Here is a 26112-nt window from a genome sequence, read left to right on the forward strand (position 1 = left end):
GTCAGTAATAAAAGGCAATTAAATAACGAACATTTATTTTTTACAATATAGTAAGACATAGTGAACCGTTTCTTAATATTTTCGAAAACTCGTTATCACACAGAATATAAATACCCAAATCAAGCAAGAAATAGTCCTCACACTGAGACAGACAACTATAGTTCTAAACTTTGGCAACTTTATACAAACCAAACGTAAAAAAATACCTGGAACATACACAAACGAATCTAAGTAAATATTGTTATTAAAATATACTTTCTTATACAATAATGCACATAGAGGGGCACAGATATGCGAAACTGGACGAATTTTAAGATTAACATTATCCGAAGCTATGACTTGATTGCAGCGACTATTAGGCTTCGAGATACGACCAATCAAAATTCGATTCTTCTAGTCTTTCATTGAAATGAAAGGTATCACAATCAGAAACACAGTGCCGTAGCATTGAAAAGACTTAAATAACTTTTACACACGTATTTAGAGCAACTAGTAGATCGAAATATTAATCGAAAGCTCAGAGATCATGCAAAGTCTATTCTAGATACAATTTCGAAAAATTTGATTCAGGTGCGATATGAAGATTGTGCTTAGGTTCGGGCTTGTATAAGTCTTAGTTGGATTGGTGTTTGTTTTCCCTCAGAATGAAATCAACCAAAGTTGGTAGTGTGAACTATTGCGTTCGTTACAAAAATATCGAGTTGCCCTCTATCTACTCAAAAAATCACAGCGATGCGAAATCTTTTTCTTAAAAAACGATGATTAAATATCAGAATTGAGAGATTCATGTAGTCACGCTACCAAATCAACAACAATTGGTGTCACAATAATCTAACATTAAATTTTGACCCTAATTAATCTTAACTCCTGAAAGTTGTGCTACTGATAAATTGGCATCTCGTTATGATCTTATTGTTGTTATGTCTATGCGGTCGTCTCCTCCTCCTGGTTGTGCTTGGCGATGGCCAGAAGGATCATCGTCAGTTCTTTCTTGTTGATCTTCCCGTCCTGGTTGTAGTCGACTCCGCGCAGGATTGTTTCCTCGAAATCGAGAAGATCTTGAGCGTCGTAATCCTAAAACAAAAAAAATCAATCCGGGGTTCATCCACGTCTCAATACCGACCTTTTTCACCAATTCTAGAAGATCTTTCAAGAACCCGCGCAGCTCTTCGTTTTCTATGGTGCCGTTATTGTCCTGAGGGTGACAACAATCAGAAACGCGTCTCGTTGAATTCAAATTTGGCGCCGTGACGTAACGAGGCGCCAAATTCAAATAACTTGTATCGATTTTCGCGTTTAAATTAGTATTCTAGTCGTTGTTAAACTTAGGTAAAGCAACAAAAGTCTTACCCTGTCGTACAATGCGAAAACCCGTTCGATGTCGTCCTTGGTGAGCTTCGTGGCGCCCTAAAGTAGCACACAACGTCATAAATCTCGAAAATTTAAAATAACGATAAATATGTCTGCCTGTAATGTATGTTGTATGAAAGAATAGGAGAAGAATGAAGAATTCATGCAACAAAGCGACTCTAAAAACTAACATGAAACGTGTTTGTTTACTTACTTCTATTCCCTCCTAGTTTAGCCACAAAGACAGACGAATAAAGCCATGCAAAAAGTTTATCATTGGTTCTGTTTTATATTCGATTTTAAAATAATTCTACCTCGAATTTATTCGTTAATTTAGATTTTAGTTTAAAAGAGCTACTCTAGTGCCATAATAGAAGTGCATAAAATAGAGAAATCGTCGTCTTTTAAACTGTGTACGGAGCTGTGTGTCAATCATACACTTATCCATCGAGTGTCGTTACACGTACGATGTGTTTGACACCTTTAGGTAAAAATTCGATTGGTACCTCACTCACCTTGAAGATCTGTCTGCACAGAAAGTTTTCTTTGACTGGAAGCAACCTGAAAAGGGGGGTTAGTTGAGGTCTTTACTGAGGTGGGTCATACTTAGCCATTTCGGAGAGCTGCAAGCGACCGTCTTTATTCGAGTCGAAGACCTGAAGCTATATTGGGTGTCAATAGAGGCAGGTGCGGTATGGAGATACTTTACCATTGTGTCGGTGTATTCAATGAGCTTGTCCTCGGACACGTCGTTTATCTTCTTCGCTTCTTTCAGCAAGTCTCGCAGGAAGTTCTGAAAAGGGAAGTCTGTGTTAGGGAGGTTGTTGCTCTCGGTGTGGACATAATCATATTGTGGAAATGGTTTTTGAGGGTTTTGAGGCTGAGTTAAATGGTTCAAATAATTATTTCTTTCGTGGGTAGAAGACTTACAATGAGCAAAAGCACACTCAGAGTTCTTGAACCAATATTAGATATTTTTTAGATGTTTGCTTTGAAAGCTTACTTATTCCGGAAAAATTCACAGACTGAGTTTACATTAAGGTGAAAGATCAAATTTATCTGTTTGATTTTTATTCATTTATTTAGATATGTCTGAAATAATCAAGCTCGCGAAACCAAAATTTTCTAAATAAAATTGCATACTTACTTAAATAAATAAGAAAGTAGTTTTCATTTTCAACGAAAATGGCTTTAAGTCTTAGTGATTTCTTGAAATCGAATTAATGTTCAAAAACTGATAGCAGAAATTAATGGTGCACTGCAAAATTGGTCTAGGAACTCAATTTCAGGTATCTCGGAAAATTTTAATTTTCGATTTATCGAGCTTTCAGATTTCTGAAAATGGGGTTCTTTAGTAATTCTGAATTTTTTTAATGTTTTTATGATGCTGCTTATGAAAAATTGGCACATTTGAAAAATTATAAAATTTGAAACTGAAAAATAGAAAACTTGAAAAAAAAAATGCATTTAAAATTGAATATTTCTAAAACCTTGGCCGGAGACCACAAAAACACTGTATTTTTGGAATTAGGACGTCGAAATCTATATCTTAGAATTTTTTGTGAATTTTTAGACAGCTTTTATATAACCAAAATTTTTCAAAATGAAAAATAATAACTATATGAAAATTTCCGATTTTTTCGACCACTTCGAAATATTTTTGTTATATTTTATACCATGTTATATTTTTTGATGTAAGTCGTTGAGATTTTTTGGATTTTTTTACATTTTCAGCAAATTCGAAAATTACTGAAATATATTGTTTGTAGATTTCCAGAATCGCCAATACGACAATTTTCAGGATTTTAAAATTTTGATCCGGATTTTAAACGCGTCACAATTTTGAAACCAGTTGGTCGAGATCTACGTAGCAGAATTTTGTGAATTTTTAGTCACTTTTTCCAAAAGCTCAAAATTTTGACTTTTGATTGAGCAATTTCGAAAATTATTACTTTTGAAACTTGGAACTCCAGATTTTATTTTTACCTACATTTCTTCGAGAATTACCACCATTTTTCTAGGATCGCCAAGATAGAACATGATATTATTTAGATTTTTTTTAGTTTCGCTTCGAGTGTCGAGATCTATATAACAGATTTTTTGTAATTGTTTCAATTTTTTCAAAAACTCAAATCTTCAATACCGTATGAAATTTTTGACTTTTTTTTGAGCAAATTCAAAAAATATCCGAAAAGATTTGTTTGTAGATTTCGACCTCCAGACTTTATTTTCGCATTCATTTCTTCGAAAATTGCTACAATTTTTTTTTGATTTTTTTATTATGAAATTTGGCAATTTTTAGGATTTTGAAAATTTTGATTCGTAATTATAAAAATGTTAAATTTTTTAATCAGGTCGCCGAGATCTATATAGCAGATTCTTGTGTGCATTTTTAGTCACTTTTTCCAAAAACCCAAAATTTTAACTTTTTCTTGACCGATTTAGAAAATTACCGAAAGTAATTTTTTAATAAATTTCCAGACTTAATTTTCAGCTACATTGAAAAATTGAGAAATCAAAAAGGAAACAAATTGAAAATTGAATATAAAAAAGGCGAGAAAACAAAAATACAAAAAATCGAAAAACCGCAAAATCGAAAATCTAAAAATCCAAAAACGGAAAAACCGAAAAATCAAAAATTAAAAAATCAAAATTTCGAATAATTGAAAAATCCAAGAATCGAAATATACAAAAAACGTAAACAGAAAGTCGAAAATCAGGAAAAGGAAAAGTCGAAAAATTGAAAAATCGAAATTCAAAACTGAAACAATGAAAATTCGTAAAATAGAGAAGTCGAAAAACTGAAAAATCGAGAAATTGAAAAAGTAAAAAGGATAAAATAAAAAATTCGTACATGGAAAAAGTAAAAAAATTGAAGTCTAAAAACTGAAAAAGGAAAAAATGGCAAAACCGAGAATAAAAAAATTAAAAATTGAAAGATTGAATCGAGAAATCGAAAAGTCAACAAATTGAAAATTCGATGAATTAAAAATTCGAAAAGTTTAGAAAAATCGAAAAATCAAAATTAAAAAACTGATAATAGAAAGTTCGAAATATCAAAAAATCAAAAATTCGGTGAATCAATTGTTTCAAAATCAAAAATTGAAAAAATGAAAATTCGAAAATCAGTATAGTCAAACAACTGAAAAAGCGAAAAGAAAAAAAAATTGAAAATTCCAATTTTGAGCAATGCATAGATCGGAAATTCGATGAATCGAATATTCGAAAAATCGAAAATTGGAAAAAGGAAAAATCCAAAAATCGGAAAGTCGAACAACTGAAAAATTGAAAAATTGTGAAATTGACAAAGCAAAAAGTAAAAAAATAAAAAATTCGAACATCGAAAAATTGAAAAGTAAAGAAACTGAAAAGTCTAAAAACTGAGGAAAGGAAAAACTGAAAAATTAAAAAAACAAAAAATCGAAAATGTGAAATACTGAAAAGTTGAAAGATTGAAAAATGGAGAATTCGAAAAGGCAGCAAATTGAAAATTCGAATATCAAAAAATGAAAAATTCGAAAAAAAAGGAAAATACGAAAAATCAGAAAACCGAAAAATCGAAAAACTATAAATTCAAACCTGGTAAACCGAAAAATCAAAAACTAGAAAATCAAAATTTCGAAAATCAAATAATCGGAATATACAAAAACGAAATACCGAAAGTCGAAAAGTCAAAAAATCGAAAAATTGAAAAATAGAAAATTCAATAAAAAAAATCGAAAAGCTAAAATTGAGAAAAAAGAAAATTCGAAAAATAAAAAAGTCGAAAAACTGAAAAATCGAGAAATAGAAAAAGGGTAATGAAAAAAGGTTAAAATTCCAATTTCGAACGAAAATCCAAAAATCGAAAATTCAGAACTCGAAAAATCGAAAATTGAAGAAACGAATAAACGGAAATATAAAATATGGAAAAATTCAAAGTCGAAAAATTAACGAAGATTCGAAAAATCGGAATGTAGAAAAAATTGAAAAATCCAGAAATTGAAAAAGCAAAAAGTAAAAAAATTAAAAATTCAAACATCGAAAAAAAAAATTGAGAAGTCTAAAAACTGAAGTAAAGAAAATTTGAAAAATCGAAAATTAAAAAAAATCCCAAATTAAAAAGCCGAAAAATTGAAAAACTAAAAGATTAAAAAATCAAGAAACCGAAAAGGCAACAAATTGAAAATTTTAATATCAAAAAATCGAAAATTCGAAAAAACGAAATTTGAAAAATCAGAATTCAGGAAATTAAAATTTCGATAAAATTGAAAAAAACAAAAATCAACATCTACAAAAAGCGAAATATCGAAAACCGAAAAGTCGAAAAATTGAAAAATCGAGATATCAGAATTAAAAAAATTGGAACCTGGCATATCGGAAAAATCGAAAATTTGAAAATGTGAGATTTCGAAACCTGAAATTTTGAAAAATCTTAAATTCGAAATATCGACAAATGAAAAGTGGAAAAATCAAAAAGACAACAAGTACAAAGCTCAAATATAAAACAACCAACAATTTGATTAATCAATATCTCGAAAAAACGAAAATCCGAAAAATTGAAAAACCGAAAATTCTAAAATCTAACATCCAAAATCGAAAAACCGGAAAATCAAAAATTATAAAATCGAGATGTTGATAAATCGAAAAGTCACTGAAATACACAAAAAATGGAATATCGAAAGTCAAGAAGTCGGAAAATTGAAAAATCGGATAATCAAAATTAAAAAAATTGAAAATTCGAAATCGAAGAATCGAAAACTAGAAACACGGAAAAATCGAAAACCCGAAAAGTGAAAATTTGAAAAATTGGAAACATGGAATAAAGAAAAATCAAGTCGAAATCGACAAATTGAAAAAACGAAAAATCGCAAATTTAAAATTTTGAAAATTAAAAAAACCGAAAATTGATGAAACAGATGTTTGAAAAATCAAAAAACTGAAAAAACGAAAAGTCAAAGGATAATTGAAAATTCGAATTTTGAAAGTGACAAATCGAAAATTAGAAAATCTAAAATCTCGAGAAATCGCAAATCGGGTGATCTAAAATTCGGCAACAAATTGAAAACTCGAATATCAAAAAGTTGAAAATCTGATTGATCAATAATTCGAAAAACGAAAATCCGAATAATTGAAAAATCGAAAAATCAAAAATTAGAAAATCGAGATTTTGAAAAATCAATATACAAAAAAACGAAACATGGAAAGTCGAAAAGCCGAAAAACTGAAAAATCGGAGAATCGAAATTAAAATTAAAAAAATTCGAATATGGAAAATTAGAGAAATGGAAAAATTGAGGATACGAAATTTGGAAAAACGAAAAAGCGCGAATTTGAAACAACGAAAACTAAAAAATTGAAAATTCGAATTTCGAAAGTGACAACTCGAGAAATCGCAAATTGATACAAGCAACAAATTATATCAAAAATTCGAAAATCTAACATTCTAAAATAGAAAAACCGAAAAATCAAAAATTGAAAACTCAAAATTTCGAAAAATTGAAAACCCCAAGAATCGAAATGTACAAAATTTCGAAATATCGAAAGTCGGAAAGTCGAAAAATTGAAAATTTGACAAACCGCAATTAAAAAAATTGAAAACTCGAATATCGGAAAATCGAAAATTCAAAAAATGGAAACATCAAGAATCCGAAATTACAAAAACTAAAAATTTGAAATTCCAAATATATCGATAAATAGAAAGCCGAAAAATCGAAAATTAATCGATTAAGCAAATATTCTAAAATCGGAAAATGAAAAAATGAAAATTTGAAGAATAGAAAAATCAAAAAATATAGTTATACAGTTGTGCTTTTTTCCAAAAATTTGGACGTTTTGGGTAAAAACTCAAAACGGATTCATGAACCACAGGAGTTTGTAATGTATCTCTTTTACTCAAAATGTTAGCTTTCTGACAATATGAGATTTTCACAATAATTACACACTGCTAGTCGAAAATCTCTTCATCCCCTTGTACTAAAACCAACCATAATTAAACAAATAATGCTACACTGGGCGCTAAACCTCACGAAATCGACTTTGGTATGTTTTTGCCTTAATGTTCCATTACGTCGGTAATTAAGGCAAGAAGTTAGCGTGCACATTAAATAATTTAATCGACTACTCACGAAAGTAAACGCACTCACAACCCATATAGTTTATTAACAAGATTTATCGATTTCCACAAATACCGCCAGGAATTTGGAATTCAAGCACAAGAAAAAATACTCAGGAAAGAATTTCAATTAAAAATATGTGAAAGTTAATTTATCAAATAACTACCATAAAGTGTTTTCCGGTAGCGAAGTCGTTATCAAAATTGATAACACTTAGCAAAAAATGATAAAATCCGCCAGCAAGTACCACGTTGGTACACATGTGTTCACCGAACGAAAAAAATCATTACGAGCAAAAGTAGTCGTGACTGTAACTAGTTTACGTTTTTTTCCAACGTTACAACACTCTTAGCATAACATCAACTCTCGCTACCTTGAGCTCATCAGCCTCGATGTAGCCGCTGCCATCCGTGTCGTACTCTCTCCAAATCTGCAAAAAAGCCAATCCGAGTAACAACAAGCGACAAAGATCGTTTTCCAACCTTCATAAACTCCACGCTAGATTCTAAAGGATTGTCGAAACGGAAGAGGAGTAAGAAGTTTTCCTCCATCGGGAGCAGTTGCGCTAGCTGCAACATAAAACCAAATAGAGCCACAACACATCGTGCGTTTAACGCTCACCTCTCTGATATCGATCTTCCCGTCTTGGTTGTCGTCGTACGCCTCCATGAAGCACGCCTTGAGCTCGACGAGCATGTCATCCGAGACCGCCTGAAGAAGCGAATTTGATGGACGTTCATAACTGGATAATACTTACTTCGGGCCCGACGTCCGTGGCGTTGGCGCTCGACACGAACTCCCTCAGAAATCCATCAAGTTCCGTTCCCTCTATGTATCCGTTCCCTGTCAAAGAACATCTGGAGTAACTTATTGAATTACGATACTTTATCAATTAGGGTGAAAGGTGAAATATCGGCTGGGAGTAAAAGTAGGCTACGGTTGCTCTACGGGGTGGTGAGGAAGTGGAGCACAGAAGTCGTAAAATAGATTTGGTCGTGCGTGAAGACCAGAAAACAGACAAATTAGAAGCTCAATTTTCGCAATTAATAAAATGTATAAAGGTTTTAATTTTTACTTCCCGAGCGTAAGCAAAGGAAGTATTGTAATCGAGTCCGTCAGCCGACTCTCTACTTTTACGTTTTCTCGATCTTTCATGACCCCTAGAAGACGAAGAAATAGGTCTCCCATTTCCGTCTGTCTGTCCGTCTGTCCGTCTGTCTGTCCGTCTGTCTGTCCGTCTGCCGTCCCGGATTTTATTAGACAGATAATCTCCGAAAGTACTCGACCGATTGTTGTGAAATTTTGTACTTATATTAAGAATATCATGTAGATGGTAAAACGCTAACCAAAATTTGTCTAATCATCCCCACCACTAATGCGATGACGTCACTTCAAAATTGTACATAGTAAATGGGTTTTCAATTGTATAAAATAACATAGTCCTACACATGTAGTTTACAACTCCGAATCGACTTTTCACCCGAAACGTCCAGATTTTTGGAAAAAAAATCAAAATTATAAAACAACATTTTGAAATTTAATTTTTAATCTGCTAACCAGAATGCTTTGAAATGTTGCAGATGTTTTAAGGCTATAAAGAGCATCATAAATCTTTAGTCAAAAAATATTTGCTTATCCCCTCCAAAAACTTGATGACGTCAGCTCAAAAGTTTGTGGAATAAATCATATCTAAAATGTACAAAATATGATGAGTCTGTACTTGTGATCTATCACTCCATTCATATTTTTTGGATTTGCATATACAGGGTGACTCAAAAAAATTAATGAATGCGTAAATATATTTTATTGATTTAATCAGGAACTACAAAACCGAATGCTCTGAAATCTTGCAGATGTTTTAAGGTCATAAAGAGCATAATAAATGTTTAGTCAAAATATATTTGCTTATCCCCTCCAAAAACTTGATGTCGTCAGCTCGAAAGTTTGCCGAATAAATCATATCTAAAATGTACAAAATATGATGAATCTGTACTTGTCATTTATCATTCCATTCATATTTTTTGGATTTGCATATACAGAGTGACTCAAAAAAATTAATGAATGCGTAAATATATTTTATTGATTTAATCAGGAACTACAAAACGGAATGCTCTGACATCTTGCACATGTTTTAAGGTTATAAAGAGCATAATAAATGTTTAGTCAAAATATATTTGTTTATCCCCTCCAAAAACTTGATGACGTCAGCTCGAAAATTTGCCGAATAAATCATATCTAAAATGTACAAAATATGATCAGTCTGTACTTGTGATCTATCATTCCATTAATATTTTTTGGATTTGCATATACAGGGTGATTCAAGAAAATAAATGAAAGCGTAAATTTATTTTACTGATTTACTCAGGAACTACAAAACCGAATGCTTCGAAATCTTGAAGATATTTTAAAATTATCATAAGCATGGTAAATTTTTGATCAAAACGTATTTGGTCGTCCCCCCTAAAAAATTTATGACGTCACCACAAAATTTTGCTGAATAAATCCTATCTAAAATGTACAAAATATGGTGAGTTTCTTCTTGTGATTTATCATTCCATTCAAATTTTTTCGATTTGCATATACAGGGTGACTCAAAAAAATTAATGAATGCGTAAATTTATTTTATTGATTTAATCAGGAACTACAAAACCGAATGCTTTGAAATCTTGCAGATGTTTTAAGGTTATAAAGAGCATAATAAATTTTTAGTCAAAATATATTTGGTTATCTTCTACAAAAAACTGATGACGTCAGCTCAAAAGTTTGCCGAATAAATCGTATCTAAAATGTACAAAATATGATGAGTCTGTACTTGTGATATATCATTCCATTCATATTTTTGGATTTGCATATGCAGGGTGACTCAAAAAAATTAATGAAGGCGTGAATTTATTTTATCGATTTAATCAGGAATTACAAAACCGAATGCTTTGAAATCTTGGGAATATTTTAAAGTTATTATAAGCATGGTAAACTTTTGTTCAAAATGTATTTGTTCATCCCTCCTAAAAAAATTGATGACGTCACCCTTAAATTTTGCTGAATAAATCCTATCTAAAATTCAAAAAATATGATGAGTTTGTACTTGTGATTTATCATTCCATTCATATTTTTTAGATTTTCTTAAGAGGTGGTTCAAAAAAATTAATGAAGTCAATTTATTTTATTGATTAAATTAAAGGCAACACTTATTATTAGTATTACACCCCAACCAACCCAATTTGGTAGACACAAAATTTGTTAAAGGAAAAACTCGGTTGAAACATAAGGGTAGCACGCTTATTTACATCGACTTTAACATTACAGACCTGCATTTGTTTTATGCGTTCACTTGGTTCCGCGAGTGTGAAATAGACATGTTTATAATCAACCAATTGTGAATTTCACCGTCAAGAATTAAAATAAAACCCAATGTTTTATATAATAAGCGGAAGTCGAAGCAATAAAACCGATGGTCGTTTTGTTTACAGTTTCTCTGTTTGACTCTCACGTATGCTGTTACGCCTGTCATCTTAAATTAAGAATGTTTATACATACACGATTTTCAGTTGCCTCTGATACGTATACGTGAGTAAATTGTTTCATTATTTTATTGATTATTACAAATCAATATTCAAAACGACCCAATTCATTTTCCCGAAAATTTGAGAATATAATAATTTTATTCTTAGTATTACACTACATCTATCCCAACTGATATACGTGTCCTTGCAAAAATGTTGATGACGTCATCGCAATTTTTTTTTAAATTCCCACTACAAAAATGTAATGAGAAAAAAAAACACAATAGGCATGCAGTCGTCAAGTTTCCGACAGCGAGGGAAGTACTGTCTAAACTCTTTAGACCAATTTTTATTTTTGGGAGAAAGAGCTTTCTCACCTCAAGCTCCAACTCCATTGTTAAAAAACATATATTACCGCTTACAACACGTGTAAAAGCAGTTCTTTTTATTGAAATGTTTTTACTTTCTGAAAAAATCCGCATAAAAAATTCGTTGTGGGTTGAATCGCGGCGAAATTTTAAATGTAAATGCGAACTCAGCGGAACTTTATTGCTTTATTTAGATTTTAAAGGTGGGAAGGCATAATCGAAGAGTTTTCGAGGGAAAATCACGTTGGGCTTTAAGGGAACGTATTTCCGACAAATGCGAAATACATTCAAGCTGGCATTTAGAAGACGTGAGACGTGTGAAACGTAGAATAAACAAACTGGCGATGTAAATTTATAGTGTTGTAATTCAGCCCTCAATATTCACACGAATTCATTGTCTTCCGTCATTTTGAGTTTGTGTTGGATTTTTGTGAGTTGGGAGTTTCCAGTTCAGTTTTTTGTTCTATTGTGTTGCCGGAGTGAAAACAAGTGTCGTTCTTTATAACATGTGTGAAAGCAATGTTCTTTGTAGAAATGGTTTTTATTTCTGGAAAAAAAAAACGCATAAAAAATACGTTGTGGGTTGAATCGGGGCGAAATTGTAAATGTAAATGTGAACTCTGTAGGAGCTTTATTGCTTTATTTAGATGGAAGGGCGTAATCGAAGGGTTTTAGTGGGAAAATCATATTAGGCTTGAAGAGGATATCTTTTTAATAAATTACCAAATACCAGAATTTAACAGGTGTGAAGATTTGGTTGAAATCATTTTTTTACTTCTAAAGAGAATTAAACGAAATCTTGGCAATTGGGTGGCTAAATTCCATGTTTATTGGAAATATTGATTGATTAATGTTGGTATTAAAATTTAATTTTTTGCATATTCTAGAGTAAAATAAATAGCAGCAGATCTATTGTTTCATTTTATATGTATGTTAGGCATACTTTGTATATTTATCTAGTCATCCCTACTAACAATTTGATGACGTCATATCAAAATTTTGCTCAGTACTTGGGGTTTATGAATTTGCTTTGATTTTGTTTACTTCCACCATATTTTTGGCTTTAATAAAAATAAAAAGAATTTATAGTTTGAAGTAGGATTCATGTGATTCTACATTTATTTTTAATTACCAAATCTTCAAATACTTAAAATACTCAAAACACCAAATCTTCAAAGAATCAAAACCTCAAACACTCAAAATTCTCAAATCCTCAAAATCCTCAAGACATCAAATTCTCAAAATCATCAAATCGTAAAAATTCTCAAATCACCAAATTTAATCAATCTTCAAAACACCAACTCTTCAGTTCCTCAAAATACCAAATCTGCAAATTCTCAAAATCCTCAAATCCTCAAAAATTTTCAAATTCTTGAAATCCGCAAGACACTAAATTCTCAAGATCATCAAATCCAAAAAAACTCGTCGAAATATTCAAATCCTCAAATCCTCAAAATCCTCACATTATCAAATCCTCAAATCATCAAAATCCTTCAAATACACAAAATTCTCAAATCCTCCAAATCCTCAAGACTTCAAATCGCCAAGATCCTCAAATCACCAAATCCAAAAAAATACTCAAAATTGTCACATACTAAAAATCTTCAATTCCTCAAATTCATCAAATTCTCAAAACTTTCAAATTCGCAAAAGTTTCAAATCATCTAATCCTCAAAATTCTCAAGGCACCAAATCCTCAAAATCCTCAAATCCTTAAAATTTTCAAAAGATCAAATTCCCAAATCTTCGAGACACTAAATGTTCAAATTCACAAATCTTCAAAATCCTCACATTACCAAATTCTCAAATTATCAAAATCCTCATGTCTTAAAATTTCTCAAATACTCAAAATTCACAAATCCTCCAAATACTCAAATACTAAAAATCTTCAAAACACCAAAACACCAAATCCTCAATTCTTCAAAGCAGCAAATTTCCAAATTCTCAAAATCCCCAAATGCTCAGTCTTCAGATCATCAAATCCTTAAAATTCTCAAGGCAACAAATACTCAAAATCCTCAGATATCTCGAAACATCAAATCCTCAAATCTTCAAAATTCGCAAAACACCAAATATTTAAATAATCAAAATTTTCAAATTCTCAAAATCCTCAAGACACTAAATCCTCAAATCATCGAATCATTAAATCATCAAATTCAAAAAACTCCTCAAAATCTTCATATCCTCAAATCCTCAAAATCTTCACATGGCCAAATTCTCAAACCATCAAAATCCTGAAGTTCTAAAATTCCTCAAATACTCAAAATCCTCAAATCCTCCATTTCCTCAAGACATTAAATCCTCAAAATCATCAAATCGTCAAAATCTTCAAATCAGGAAATTCAAGATACTCAAACTCTTAAAGTCTTCAAAATCTTCAAAACACCAAATCTTCAATTCCTCAATACACCAAATCCTTAAAATTCTTAAATCCTCAATTCCTCAAACATTTTCAAATTCTTAAAATCCTCAAGACACTAAATCCTCAAGATCATCAAATCCAAAAAAACTCTTCGAAATATTCAAATCCAAAAATCCTCAAAATCCTCACATTATCAAATTCTCAAATCATCAAAATCCTCAAGTCCTAAAAATCTTCAAATACTCAAAATTCACAAATCTTCCAAATACTCAAATACCAAAAATTTTCAAAACACTAAATCCTCAATTCTTCAAAGCAGTAAATTCTCAAATTCTCAAAATCCCCAAATCCTCAGTCCTCAAATCATCAAATTCTCAAAATTCTCAAGGCAACAAATCCTCAAAATCCTTAGATTCCTCGAAACATCAAATCCTCAAACGTTCAAAATTCGCAAAACACCAAATCTTTACATAATCAAAATTTTCAAATTCTCAAAATCCTCAAGACACTAAATCTTCAAATCATCGGATCATAAATCATCAGATTCAAAAAACTCTTCAAAATCTTCAAATCTTCAAATCATCAAAATCTTCACATTGCCAAATTCTCAAATCATCAAAATTCTCAAGTTCTAAATTCCTCAAATACTCAAATCCTCCATTTCCTCAAGACATTAAATCCTCAAAATCATCAAATCGTCAAAATCTTCAAATCACAAAATTCAAGATACTCAAATCCTTAAAACCTTCAAAATCTTCAAAACACCAAATCTTCAATTCCTCAATACACCAAATCCTTAAAATTCTTAAATCCTCAATTCCTCAAAAATTTTCAAATTCTTAAAATCCTCAAGACACTAAATCCGCAAGATCAGCAAATCCACAAAAACTCTTCAAAATATTTAAATCCTCAAATTCACAAAATTCTCACATTATCAAATTCTCAAATCATCAAAATTCTCAAGATCTAAAAATCTTCAAATACTCAAAATTCTCAAATCGTCAAGATCGTCAAATCACCAAATCCAAAAAAATACCCCAAATTGTCACATACTAAAAATCTTCTATTCTTCAAAACAGCAAATTCTCAAACTCTCGAAGTTCAAAAATCCTCAGATTCATCAAATTCTCAAAATTTTCAAATTCGCAAAAGCTTCAAATCATCTAATCCTCAAAATTCTCAAGGCAACAAATTCTCAAAATCCTCAAGACACTAAATCCTCAAATCATCTGATCATTAAATAATTCAATTCAAAAAACTCCTCAAAATCTTGAAATCCTCAAATCCTCACAATCTTCACATTGCCAAATTCTCAAATCATCAAAATCCTCAAGTTCTAAAATCCCTCAAATACTCAAAATCCTCAAATTCTCCATTTGCTCAAGACATTAAATCCTCAAAAGCATCAAATCGTCAAAATCCACAAATCACGAAATTCAAGATTCTCAAATCCTCAAAATCTTCAAAACATCAAATGTTTAAATTTCTTAAATCCTCAAACCACTAAATCCTCAAATCCTCAAAATCCTCATATTACCCAATTCAAAAATCCTCAAATTTTCAAAATCCACAAGACATCAAATTCTCAAAATCATCAAATCGGAAAAATTCTCAAATCACCAAATTTAATCAATCTTCAAAACACCAACTCTTCAGTTCCTCAAAATACCAAATCTTCAAATTCTCTAAATCCGCAAATCCTCAAAAATTTTCAAATTCTTAAAATCCGCAAAACACTAAATCTGCAAGATCATCAAATCCAAAAAAACTCTTCGAAATATTCAAATTCTCAAATCCTCAAAATCCTCACATTATCAAAGTCTCAAATCACCAAAATCCTAAAGTCGTACAAATGTTCAAATACTCAAAATTCTCAAATCGTCAAGATCCTTAAATCACCAAATCCAAAAAAATACTCCAAATTGTCACATACTAAAAATCTTCTATTCCTCAAAACAGCAAATTCTCAAACTCTCGAAATTGAAAAATCCTCAAATTCATCAAATTCTCAAAATTTGCAAATTCGCAAAAGCTTCAAATCATCTAATCCCCAAAATTTTCAAGGCAACAAGTTCTTAAAATCCTCAAGACACTCAATCCTCAAATTATCTGATCATTAAATCATCAAATTCAAAAAACTCCTCAAAATCTTCAAATCCTCAAATCCTCAAAATCTTCACATTGACAAATTCTCAAATCATCAAAATCCTCAAATTCTAAAATTCCTCAAATACTCAAAATCCTCAAATTCCCCATTTCCTCAAGACATTAAATCCTCAAAATCATCAAAATCTGCAAAACATCAAATCCTTAAATTTCTTAAATCCTCAAATCCTCAAAATTCTCATATTACCAAATTCAAAAATCCTCAAATTTTCAAAATCCTGAAGGCACTAAATCCTCAAAATCTTCAAATCCTCAAATCCTCAAAATTTTCAACCTACTAAATTCAAAAAAAATTTTCGAAATATTCAAATGCTCAAATCCTCAAAATCCTCATATTATCAAATTCTCAAATCATCAAAATCCTCAAGTCTTAAAAATCTTCAAATACTCAAAATTTTCAAATTCTCCAAATCCTCAAGAGAACAAATCCTCAAAATCATTAGCTCGTCAAAATCCCCAAATCAAGAAATTCAACAAACCCTCAAGAGTCCCAAGCCCTCAAAATCTTCCAAACACCAAATTTTCAATTCCTGAAAGCGCTAAATCCTTAAAATTCTCAAATCCTCACATCACTAAAACCTCAAATCCTCAAAATCTTCAAATCACCAAATTTAAAAAATACCCAAAATTCTTAAAACACCAAATCTTTAAAAGCTTCAAATCACCAAATTAAAAAAAATCCTCGTATCATAAGTCTCAAATTCTCGGAATTGTTAAATCATCAAAATCCGCAAAACCTAAAAATCCTCAAATTTTCAAAATCCTCAAAATATTCAAATCCTCAAATCACCAAATTAAAAAAAAAGCCTAGAATTATTCAAATGCTCAAATCTTCAAAATCCTCACAAACAAAAACATCAAATTCTTACGTCATCAAACTCCTCAAATCCTAAAAATTCTCAAATACTCAAAATTCTCAAATTCTCCTAATCCTCAAGACATCAGATCCTTAAAACCATCGAATCGTCAAAATCCTCAAGTAAAGAAATTCAACAAACCCTCAAGATTCTCAAATCCTCAAAATGCTAAAGACATCAAAATCTCAAATTCATCAAATCGTCAAAATTCTCAAATCACCAAATACTTAAATAATCAAAATCCTCAAATCCTAAAAATCCTAAGACACCAAATCCTGAAAATCAGAAAATCCTCAAAATTCTAAGTCTCAAAATGATCAAGACACTAAATGCTCAAAATTCACAAAACCTCAAATCACCAAATCCTCAAATCCTCAGGACATCAAATTCCTGAAAATCATTAAAACCTCAAATCCCCAAAATTCACCATATCCTAAAATCTCCAAAATGCTCAAGACACCAAATTCGAAAAACCCTTAAAATTGTCAAATCCTCAAAATACTCAAGAAGAACTTCACCAGATACACAAAATCCTCAAAATATCAAATCTTCAAAAGTTTCAAATCCCTAAATTAAAAAAATCCTCAAATTCTCAAAATCCTCAAACCACCAGATTCATAAAAACTCTTCGCAATATTGAAACGCAAAAATCCTCAATATCCTCAAATCCTCCAAATCCTCAACTCGTAAAAATCCTGAAATTCTTAAAATTCTCAAATTTCCCAAGTTCTCAAGGCATCAAATCCTCAAAATCATCAAATCGTCAAAATCCTCAAATTACGAAAATCAATAACTCTCAAGATTCTCAGATCCTCAAAATCTCCAACTCACCAAAGTCAAAAAAATTCCCGAAATTCTTAAATCCTCAAAATGCTCTCAAATTCATCAAATCCCCAAAATTCTCAAATCACTATATCCTGAAATCCCCAAAATGGCCAAACACCAAATTCAAAAAACCCTTAAAATAGTGAAATCTTCAAAATCCTCAAATCCTCACCAGATCCACAAAATCCTCAAAACATCAAATATTCAAAAGTTTCAAATCTCCAAATTAAAAAAATCCTCAAATTCTCAAAATCTTCAAACCACCAAATTTAAAAAAACTCTTCGAAATATTCAAACGCTAAAATCCTCAATATCCTCAAATCCTCAAAATTCTCAACTCCTAAAAATCCTGAAATTCTCAAAATTCTCAAATTTCCCAAATCGTCAAGACATCAAATCCTCAAAATCGTCAAATCGTCAAAATCCTCAAATCACGAAATTCAACAAACTTTCAAGATTTTCAAATCCTCAAAATCTTCAAAACACCAAATCTTCAATTCCTCAAAGCAACAAAAAAATACCAAAATTTTCAAATCCTCAAAATACTCAAGACATCAACTCCTCAAATCACCAAATTCAAAAAAGTTCTCAAGAACCTTTAATCTTCAACATCCTCAAATCTTCAAATCACCAAATCCCCAAAATCGCCGAAACACCAAATCTTCAAAAGGTTTAAATCACCAAATTAAAAAAATCCTCAAAAGCCTCAATTTCTCAGAACCATCAAAATACCAAATACTTAAATCATCAAAATCCCCACAACCTAAAAATTCTCAAATTATCAAAATCTTCAAGGCACTAAATCCTCAAAATCTTCAAATCTTCAAATTCTCAAATCACCAAATTCAAAACAACGCTTGGAAATATTATATTCAAATGCTCAAATTTACAAAATCTTCACATTATCAAAATGATCAAATCGTCAAAATCCTCAAATAAAGAAATTTAACAAACCCTCAAGATTCTCAAATCCAGAAAATTTTCAAAATCCTCAAATCACTAAATCTTCACATTTTCAAAGTCTTCAAATCACCAAATTCAAAAAATCCACAAAATTCTCAACTCCTCAAAGTGCTCAAGACATCAAACCCCCAAATTTATCAAATCGTTAAAATTTTCAAATCACCAAATTCAAAAAAGTTTTTAAGAACCTTTAATTCTCAGAATCCTTAAATCATCAATTCACCAAATCTCCAAAAATTCTCAAAACACTAAATATTTAAAAACTTGAAATCATCAAATTGAAAAAATCCTCAAGGTCCTCAAATTCTCAGAATCCCCAAAATATCAAATACTTAAATCATCAAAATCCTCAAATACTCAAAATCCTAATTCTCAAAATTATCAAGACACTAAATGCTCAAAATCCACAAAACCTCAAATCACCAAATCCTCAAACTCTCAGAACATAAAATTCCTGAAAATCATCAAAACATCAAATCCCCAAAATTCTCAAGAAGAACCCCTAATCTTCAAAATCCTCAAATCCTATAACCACCATATCCTCAAATCCCCAAAATGCTCAAGACACCAAATTCAAAAAAATCCTCCAAATCCTTAAATCCTCAAATCCTCCAATCCCCAAATTCCTCAAAAATCCTTAAATCCTGAGCTGACCTGACCTCACCTGACCTGACATGACCTGACCTGACCTGACCTGACTATTTATGATGTTAAGATTATTCACACTTTTGTAATAAACCAAATGTTTTAAAGAAATGAAACCGTCATCCGAATAATGCAAAACATCATTAGCATAGTGAGGCGGAGCACCATCTTGTTGTGACCAAATTAGGGTAATACGACCTTCTCATTTCTGTGAATAAAAACAACGCAAACATTATTCCGTGAAAAATTTAAATAAAAGAATTCAAGATTGTTTACAAAATGTAAAAGAATTAAGCAAATTATTATTAATTTATTTATCGTTTGGCCTCTTTCAAAATATGTATAGTTTTAAGAATCTCACATCCCGAATCGGGAGGATGTTGGTGTGACGTCACGTCCAGTCCTCACGCTCTGTTAAGTCGCTCTTATTTGAAAACTACTCATCCAAATGCAAGAAAGCTGAGATTTTTATTTCTTTGCCACAATAACCTTAATGTGGTAAAATTTTGTTGAACAAAAAATCCGAAAACATTATTGTAACAAATTAATAAAATGATCTCATAATTAATTAACTTTCGCTTTAGTCGCGTCGTCGAGCTGCCAAACCGACTCCCAAACCCAGGGCCGGCTCTACCTCTCTTTGTTCGCTCGTTCAATTTCGTCTAATATAAAACCTCATCAATTAGGGTGAAAGGTTCAATACTGGTCGAGCGCATTCCTGCGACGAGCTACTTTCACCTCGCTCCATTGCACAAGAAACGTAATATCGTCTGTAAAATTGCAAACCGTTCTAATAAAACCCCGCGCCTTTCCGCCTTTGTTTTGGCCTGTTTTTCGCGGCCAGAACATCCCCGTGATATATGTAAAACGGCAAAGAGTTACCCCGAGGCACGGCTTTTTCGTATGATTAAATCGGGAAACTTCGCCCCGTATTTCAGAGGTAATCTGTGCAGTGTTTATCTTGCGCGTTAAATCTCGGGTCAGCATCTTCGTCGCACGGAAAAACTCTCCAGTACCTTTAAGGAAACTCGAGCTTACCGTCTTTGTCGTAGTGGCTCCACACCTCCATGAACTGATTCGCCGAAAGTTTTTTCAGTTCGCGGGAATGGGGGTCGCGATATTGCCTCATGAAGTTTGTTGCCTTTTCCAAGTTGAGGCGTTTACTGTTAATCTGATCCGCCTGGGCTGTCATCTTCGAGATAAGCCTGGAACGAGAGAGAAATTAAGGGCGCTGCAGGATTTGTGGGCCGAGCTTATGCAAAACAGGACGAAAAAGGAGGATTTTCCTGCAACGGAAAGTCCAACCGGAATTGCTCCGGTTTCACGTTTCCGTTTGCCTGTCCGAGATTTGTTTGTTGTTTGTCTGCGGTTTTATGTAAATTGGGCACTAGTTTACGTAACCGATTTTAATTGGGTTCCAATTTAATGCATCACAGGTTCTTGCAAATTGTGACGCCGATTATGAATTTTATTACCAACAAACTAACTACATTATTAGTATTAAAAAATTAAAGTGGAATGAAATTAATTAATTAATTTGAAGCTTTCTAACAGAATAAAATTGTAGGTAATTATTTTTATTATTGCCAAATTTCAAGCCACTTCAAAAAATTGTCAGCTAAGTATATAAGTCATAATCTTTCAAAAAACTTGCACACGAATGGATTTATTTTATTGATTAGCTCAGAAACCACTAATGTAATTTCCTTGTGGGTGCGCAATAATGGTCCGGTGAGTGTTCAGCTGCATACATCAGTATTAATATATTTATTAAAAGAGAAGTTGATGTCATTGTAAATAAATACTCACCGAGAAATTAATGTGTGGACAGATTTATTGTGTCGAGTACATCAAAAAGCTCTTGTCGACTTTCCAGAAATTCTAAGAAAAAACTTAATTGGTGACTAATGTGAGGTTATTATATAAAAATTTTAATTTATAATTTGTTGATAAATGCACCGCTACGTTCATGCATTTATTATGTTTAAACAGACGACGTTCTTTTTAATAAACAGGATTTTTAAGTTCGGTTTGTGTGATTTTTTGGGGTTTTACCAGCTACTTGTATTAAAACAATTTTAAGGTGTGAATATTGGATTTTAACTCTCGTGTATGTAAATATTCATTTTTGAGCATACAATAATCTAAATCGCGAATTTAGAGAGAAAAAAGACGAATTTATATAAGCACTAGCGTTTTACGTCGCCATTAAACTTTTATTACTCTTTTTTAAATATTGTTGTTTCATTTCTTTTAATGATTTTTGTTGCGTCAACAACATGAAGTTTTAAATAAATTTTTCTTTCCGTTGCAATTTTCAAAATTTATTACTTCTTGATTTTTTTTTTAATTCTTTCACATTTTATTTCTTTTTACTTCTTAAGCGTAAGCTAAGGAAATACTGCAATTGGGTCTATCTGGCAAATGGTTACTTTTATTAGAAAGAATATTAAATACATACTCAGGATTCTCAGAATCCTCAAGACATCAAACCCTCAAATTCATCAGCTTGTCAAAATCCTCAAATCACCAAATCCCCAAAATTCTCAAATCACCAAAACTTCAATGGCTTCAAATCACCAAACTAAAAAAATCCTCACATGCCTCAAATTATCAGAATCCTCAAAATACCAAATACTTAAATCATCAAAATCCTCAAATCCTAAAAATCCTCAGGACATAAAATTATTAAAATCCTCCATTTTTAAAATTCCTCAAATCCCCAAAATCCTCAAATCAACAAATTCAAAAATTCCTCAAAATTCTCAAGTCCTCAAAATACTCAAGAAAAACCTCTAATCTTCAAAATGCTTAAAACACCAAAATCGTTAAAGTACCAAATACTGAAACCATTAAAACCTTCCTCAAAATCCTCAAATTCTTAAAATCCTCAAGACACTAAATCCTCAAAATCTTCCAGTCCTCAAATCCTCAGATCCTCAAAATCCTCAAACCACCAAATTCAAAAAAACTCTTCGAAATATTCAAATGCTCAAATACTCAAAATCCTCATGTCAAATTCTCCAGTTATCAAAATCCTCTAGTCCTAAAAGTCCTCAACTACTCTAAATTCTCAAATTCTCCAAATCCTCAAGACATCAAATTTTCAAAATCACGAAATTCAACAAACTCTCAAGATTCCTAAATTTCTCAAAGCACCAAACTCAAAAAACCCCCAGAATTATCAAATCCTCGAAATATTCGAGACATCAAACCCTGAAATTCATCAGCTCGTCAAAATCCTCAATTAACCAAATTCAAAAAGGTTCTGAAGAACCTCTAATCTTCAAAATCCTCAAATTACCAAATCCCCAAAATTCTCAAAACACCAAATCTTCAAACGATTCAAATGCCTCAAATTCTGAGAATCCTCAAAATACCAAATACTTAAATCGTCAAAATCCTCAAATCCTAAAAATCCTAAAAATCCTCAAAATACTCAAATCACCATACTCAAATCACGAAATTCAAAAAACCTCTTCGAAATATTCAAATGCTCAAATCCTCAAAATCCTCACATAATCAAATTCTCAAATCATCAAAATACTCAAGTGCTAAAAATACTCAAATATTCAAAATTCTCAATTCTCCAAATCTTCAAGACATTAAATCCTCGAAATTCTTAAATCACGAAATTCAACAAATCCTCAAAATCCTCAAATCACTAATTCTTCAAATCCACAAAGTTCCTAAATCACCTGATTCAAAATTCCTCAAAATTCTCACATCCTCAAAATGTTCAGGACATCAAATTCATCAAATCGTCAAAACCCGCAAATTACCAAATTCCAAAAAGTTCTCAAGTACCTCTAATATTCAAAATCCTCAAATCCTCAAATCACCAAATCCATAAAATCGTCAAAACATCAAATCTTGAAAAGTTTGAAATCACCAATTTTAAAAAATCGTCAAAATCCCCAAATTCTCAGAATCCTCAAAATATCAAATACTTAAATCATCAAAATCCTCAAGACATCAAATCCTTAAAACCATCAAATCGTCAAAATCTTCAAAGCACGAAATTCAACAAAACCTCAAATGTCTTAATTTCTCAAATCCTCAAAACCTTCAAAATATCAAATTTTCAATTCCTCAAAGCACAAAATTATCAAAATCCTCAAATTCAAAAAATTCTCATATCCTCAGAATCCTCAGAATTCTCAAAATATCAAATACTAAAATCTTTAAAATTCTCAAAACACGAAATCCTCAAAGAATCAAAAATTTCAAATTCTCAAAATCCTCAAGACACTAAATACTCAAAATCCTCAAATCACTAAATCTGCGAATCCTCAAGGTCCCTAAGTCACCAGATTAAAAAATTCTCAAAATTCTCACATCCTCAAAATATTCAAGACATCAAATTCATTAAATCGTCAAAACCCTCAGATTACCAAATTCAGAAAAGCCCTCAAGTACCTCTAATCTTCAAAATTCTCAAATCGTCAAAACCCTCAAATTATTATCAAATTCAAAAAAGTTCTCAACTGCCTCTAATCTTCAAAATCCTCAAATTCTCAAATCACCAAATCCATAAAATCGTTTTAGTATCAGGGTTAGCCTGTATTCTAACTTTTTGTACGCTGCTCTAGTTGTGCAATAAACTTATTCTTATTCTTATTCTTATTCTTAAAATCGTCAAAATATCAAATCTTCAAAAGTTTGAAATCACCAATTTTAAAAAATCGTCAAAATCCCCAAATTCTCAGAATCCTCAAAATACCAAATATTTAAATCATCCAAATCCTTAAGACATCAAATCCTCAAAATCTTCAAAGCATGAAATTTAATAAAACGTCAAGTGTCTCAAATTCTCAAAATCTTCAAAACCTTCAAAATATCAAATCTTCAATTCCTCAAAGCACAAAATCCTTAAAGTCCTCAAATCAATAAATCCTCAAATTCAAAAATCTTCAAAATTCTCAAAACACCAAATTCTCAAATAATCAAAAATTTCAAATTCTCAAAATCCTCAAGACATTAAATACTCAAAATCCTCAAATCACTAAATCTTCGAATCCTCAAAGTCCCTAAATCACCAGATTCAAAAAATCCTCCAAATTCTCACATCCTCAAAATATTCAGGACATCAAATTCATCAAATCGTCAAAACCCTCAGGTTACCAAATTCAAAAAAGTCCTCAAGTACCTCTAATCTTCAAAATCCTCAAATCCTCAAATCGTCAAAACCCTCAAATTACCAAATTCAAAAAAGTTCTCCAGTACCTCTAATCTTCAAAATCCTCAAATCCTCAAATCACAAAATCCATAAAATCGTCAAAACCTCAAATCTTCAAAAGTTTGAAATCACCAATTTTAAAAAATCGTCAAAATCCCCAAATTCTCAGAATATTCAAAATACCAAATATTTAAATCATGAAAATCCTCAAGACATCAAATCCTCAAAATGATCAAATCGTCAAAGTCTTCAAAGCACGAAATTCAACAAAACCTCAAGTGTCTCTCCATTTCTCAAAATCGTCAAAACTTTCAAAATATCAAATCTTCAATTCCTCAAAGCACAAAATCTTTAAAATCCTCAAATCTTCAAATCAATAAATCCTCAAATTCAAAAAATCCTCAAATCCTCAGAATCCTCAGAATCCTCAAAACATCAAATCCTAAAATCTTCAAAATTCTCAAAACACCAAATCCTCAAAGAATCAAAAATTTTAAATTCTCGAAATCCTTAAGACACTAAATACTTAAAATCCTCAATCACTAAATCATCGAATCCTCAAAGTCCCTAAGGCACCAGATTAAAAAAATCCTAAAAATTCTCATATCCTCAAAATATTCAGGACATCAAATTCATCAAATCGTCAAAACCCTCAGATTACCAGATTCAAAATAGTTCTCAAGTACCTCTAATCTTCAAAACCCTCAAATCCTCAAATCACCAAATCCATAAAATCGTCAAAACATAAAATCTTCAAAAGTTTGAAATCACCAATTTAAAAAAATCGTCAAAATCCTGAAATTCTCAGAATTCTCAAAATACCAAATACTTAAATCATCAAAATCCTCAAGACATCAAATCCTCAAAATCATCAAATCGTCAAAATCTTCAAAGCACGAAATTCAACAGAACCTCAAATGTCTCAAATTCTCAAAATCTTCAAAACCTATAAAATATCAAATCTTCAATTCGTCAAAGTACAAAATCCTTAAAATCCTCAAATCCTCAAATCAATAAATCTTCAAATTCAAAAACAACTCCTCATATTTCTCAGAATCCTCAAAATATCAAATCCTCAAATCTTCAAAATTCTCAAAACACCAAATCCTCAAATAATCAAAAATTTCAAATTCTCCAAATCCTCTAGACACTAAATACTCAAAATGATCAAAACACCAAAATAAAAAAAAAAAATCTTCAATATCTTCACATTTCCAAATTCTCAGATCATCAGAATCCTTAAGTTTTAAAATTCCTCAAATACTCAAAATTCTCAAATCCTCCAGACATAAAATCCTCAAAATCATCGAATGGTCAAAATCCTCAAATAACGAAATTCAACAAACCCTCAAGATTCCCAAATCCTAAAAAACTTCAAAATCTTCGAAACACCAAATCCTCAAAACATCAAATCCTCAAATCTTCAAAATACTCAAGACAAATTCATCAAATCGTTAAAACCCTCAAATCATCAAATTCAAAAAAGTCCTCAAGAACCTCTAATCTTCAAAATTCTCAAATCCTCAATTCAGCAAATCACCAAAATCCTGCTCAGAACATCAAATCTTCAAAAGTTTCAAATCAAATTTGGGGTGTTACCAGCGACTTGTATTAAAACGATTCATTGCAATTTTACCAATTTTAAATATTCATTTTGTGAGCCTACAATAATCTAAATCGCGAATTTTTATTTTATTTTCTTACTATTTTTTTAATATTGTTGTTTCATTTTTTTATGGTTTTTGTTGCGTCAACAACATGAAGTTTTAAATAATTTTTTCTTTCTGTTTTCAATTTCCA

General features: G+C 31.2%; 1 protein-coding gene across 5 annotated transcripts in view; it reads right to left on the reverse strand.

Annotated features, from left to right (window-relative positions):
- Positions 1-18: 18 nt before the first annotated feature.
- LOC135124201 (calbindin-32) overlaps positions 19-26112 on the reverse strand; it is a 325924-nt gene continuing 299830 nt past the window's right edge. For 4 of the 5 annotated variants that reach the window (XM_064049102.1, XM_064049101.1, XM_064049103.1 and 1 more), the window contains 12 exons: positions 20172-20338; positions 8202-8287; positions 8066-8155; positions 7927-8013; positions 7818-7874; positions 2060-2143; positions 1957-2012; positions 1866-1911; positions 1565-1576; positions 1351-1407; positions 1124-1195; positions 19-1074 (listed from right to left, as the gene is read on the reverse strand). In XM_064049102.1, coding sequence (XP_063905172.1) covers positions 925-1074; positions 1124-1195; positions 1351-1407; positions 1565-1576; positions 1866-1911; positions 1957-2012; positions 2060-2143; positions 7818-7874; positions 7927-8013; positions 8066-8155; positions 8202-8287; positions 20172-20325 — 951 coding nt within the window. In that variant the 5' untranslated portion in view covers positions 20326-20338 and the 3' untranslated portion in view covers positions 19-924. The remainder of the gene's footprint in view (positions 1075-1123; positions 1196-1350; positions 1408-1564; positions 1577-1865; positions 1912-1956; positions 2013-2059; positions 2144-7817; positions 7875-7926; positions 8014-8065; positions 8156-8201; positions 8288-20171; positions 20339-26112) is intronic. The other variant, XM_064049104.1, reaches the window with a different exon arrangement.

This window comes from Zophobas morio, unplaced genomic scaffold, assembly GCF_036711695.1.
Source record: "Zophobas morio isolate AGI-343-1 ecotype UQ-CSIRO unplaced genomic scaffold, CSIRO_AGI_Zmor_V1 ptg000007l, whole genome shotgun sequence".
NCBI classification, from domain to species: Eukaryota; Metazoa; Arthropoda; class Insecta; order Coleoptera; family Tenebrionidae; genus Zophobas; species Zophobas morio.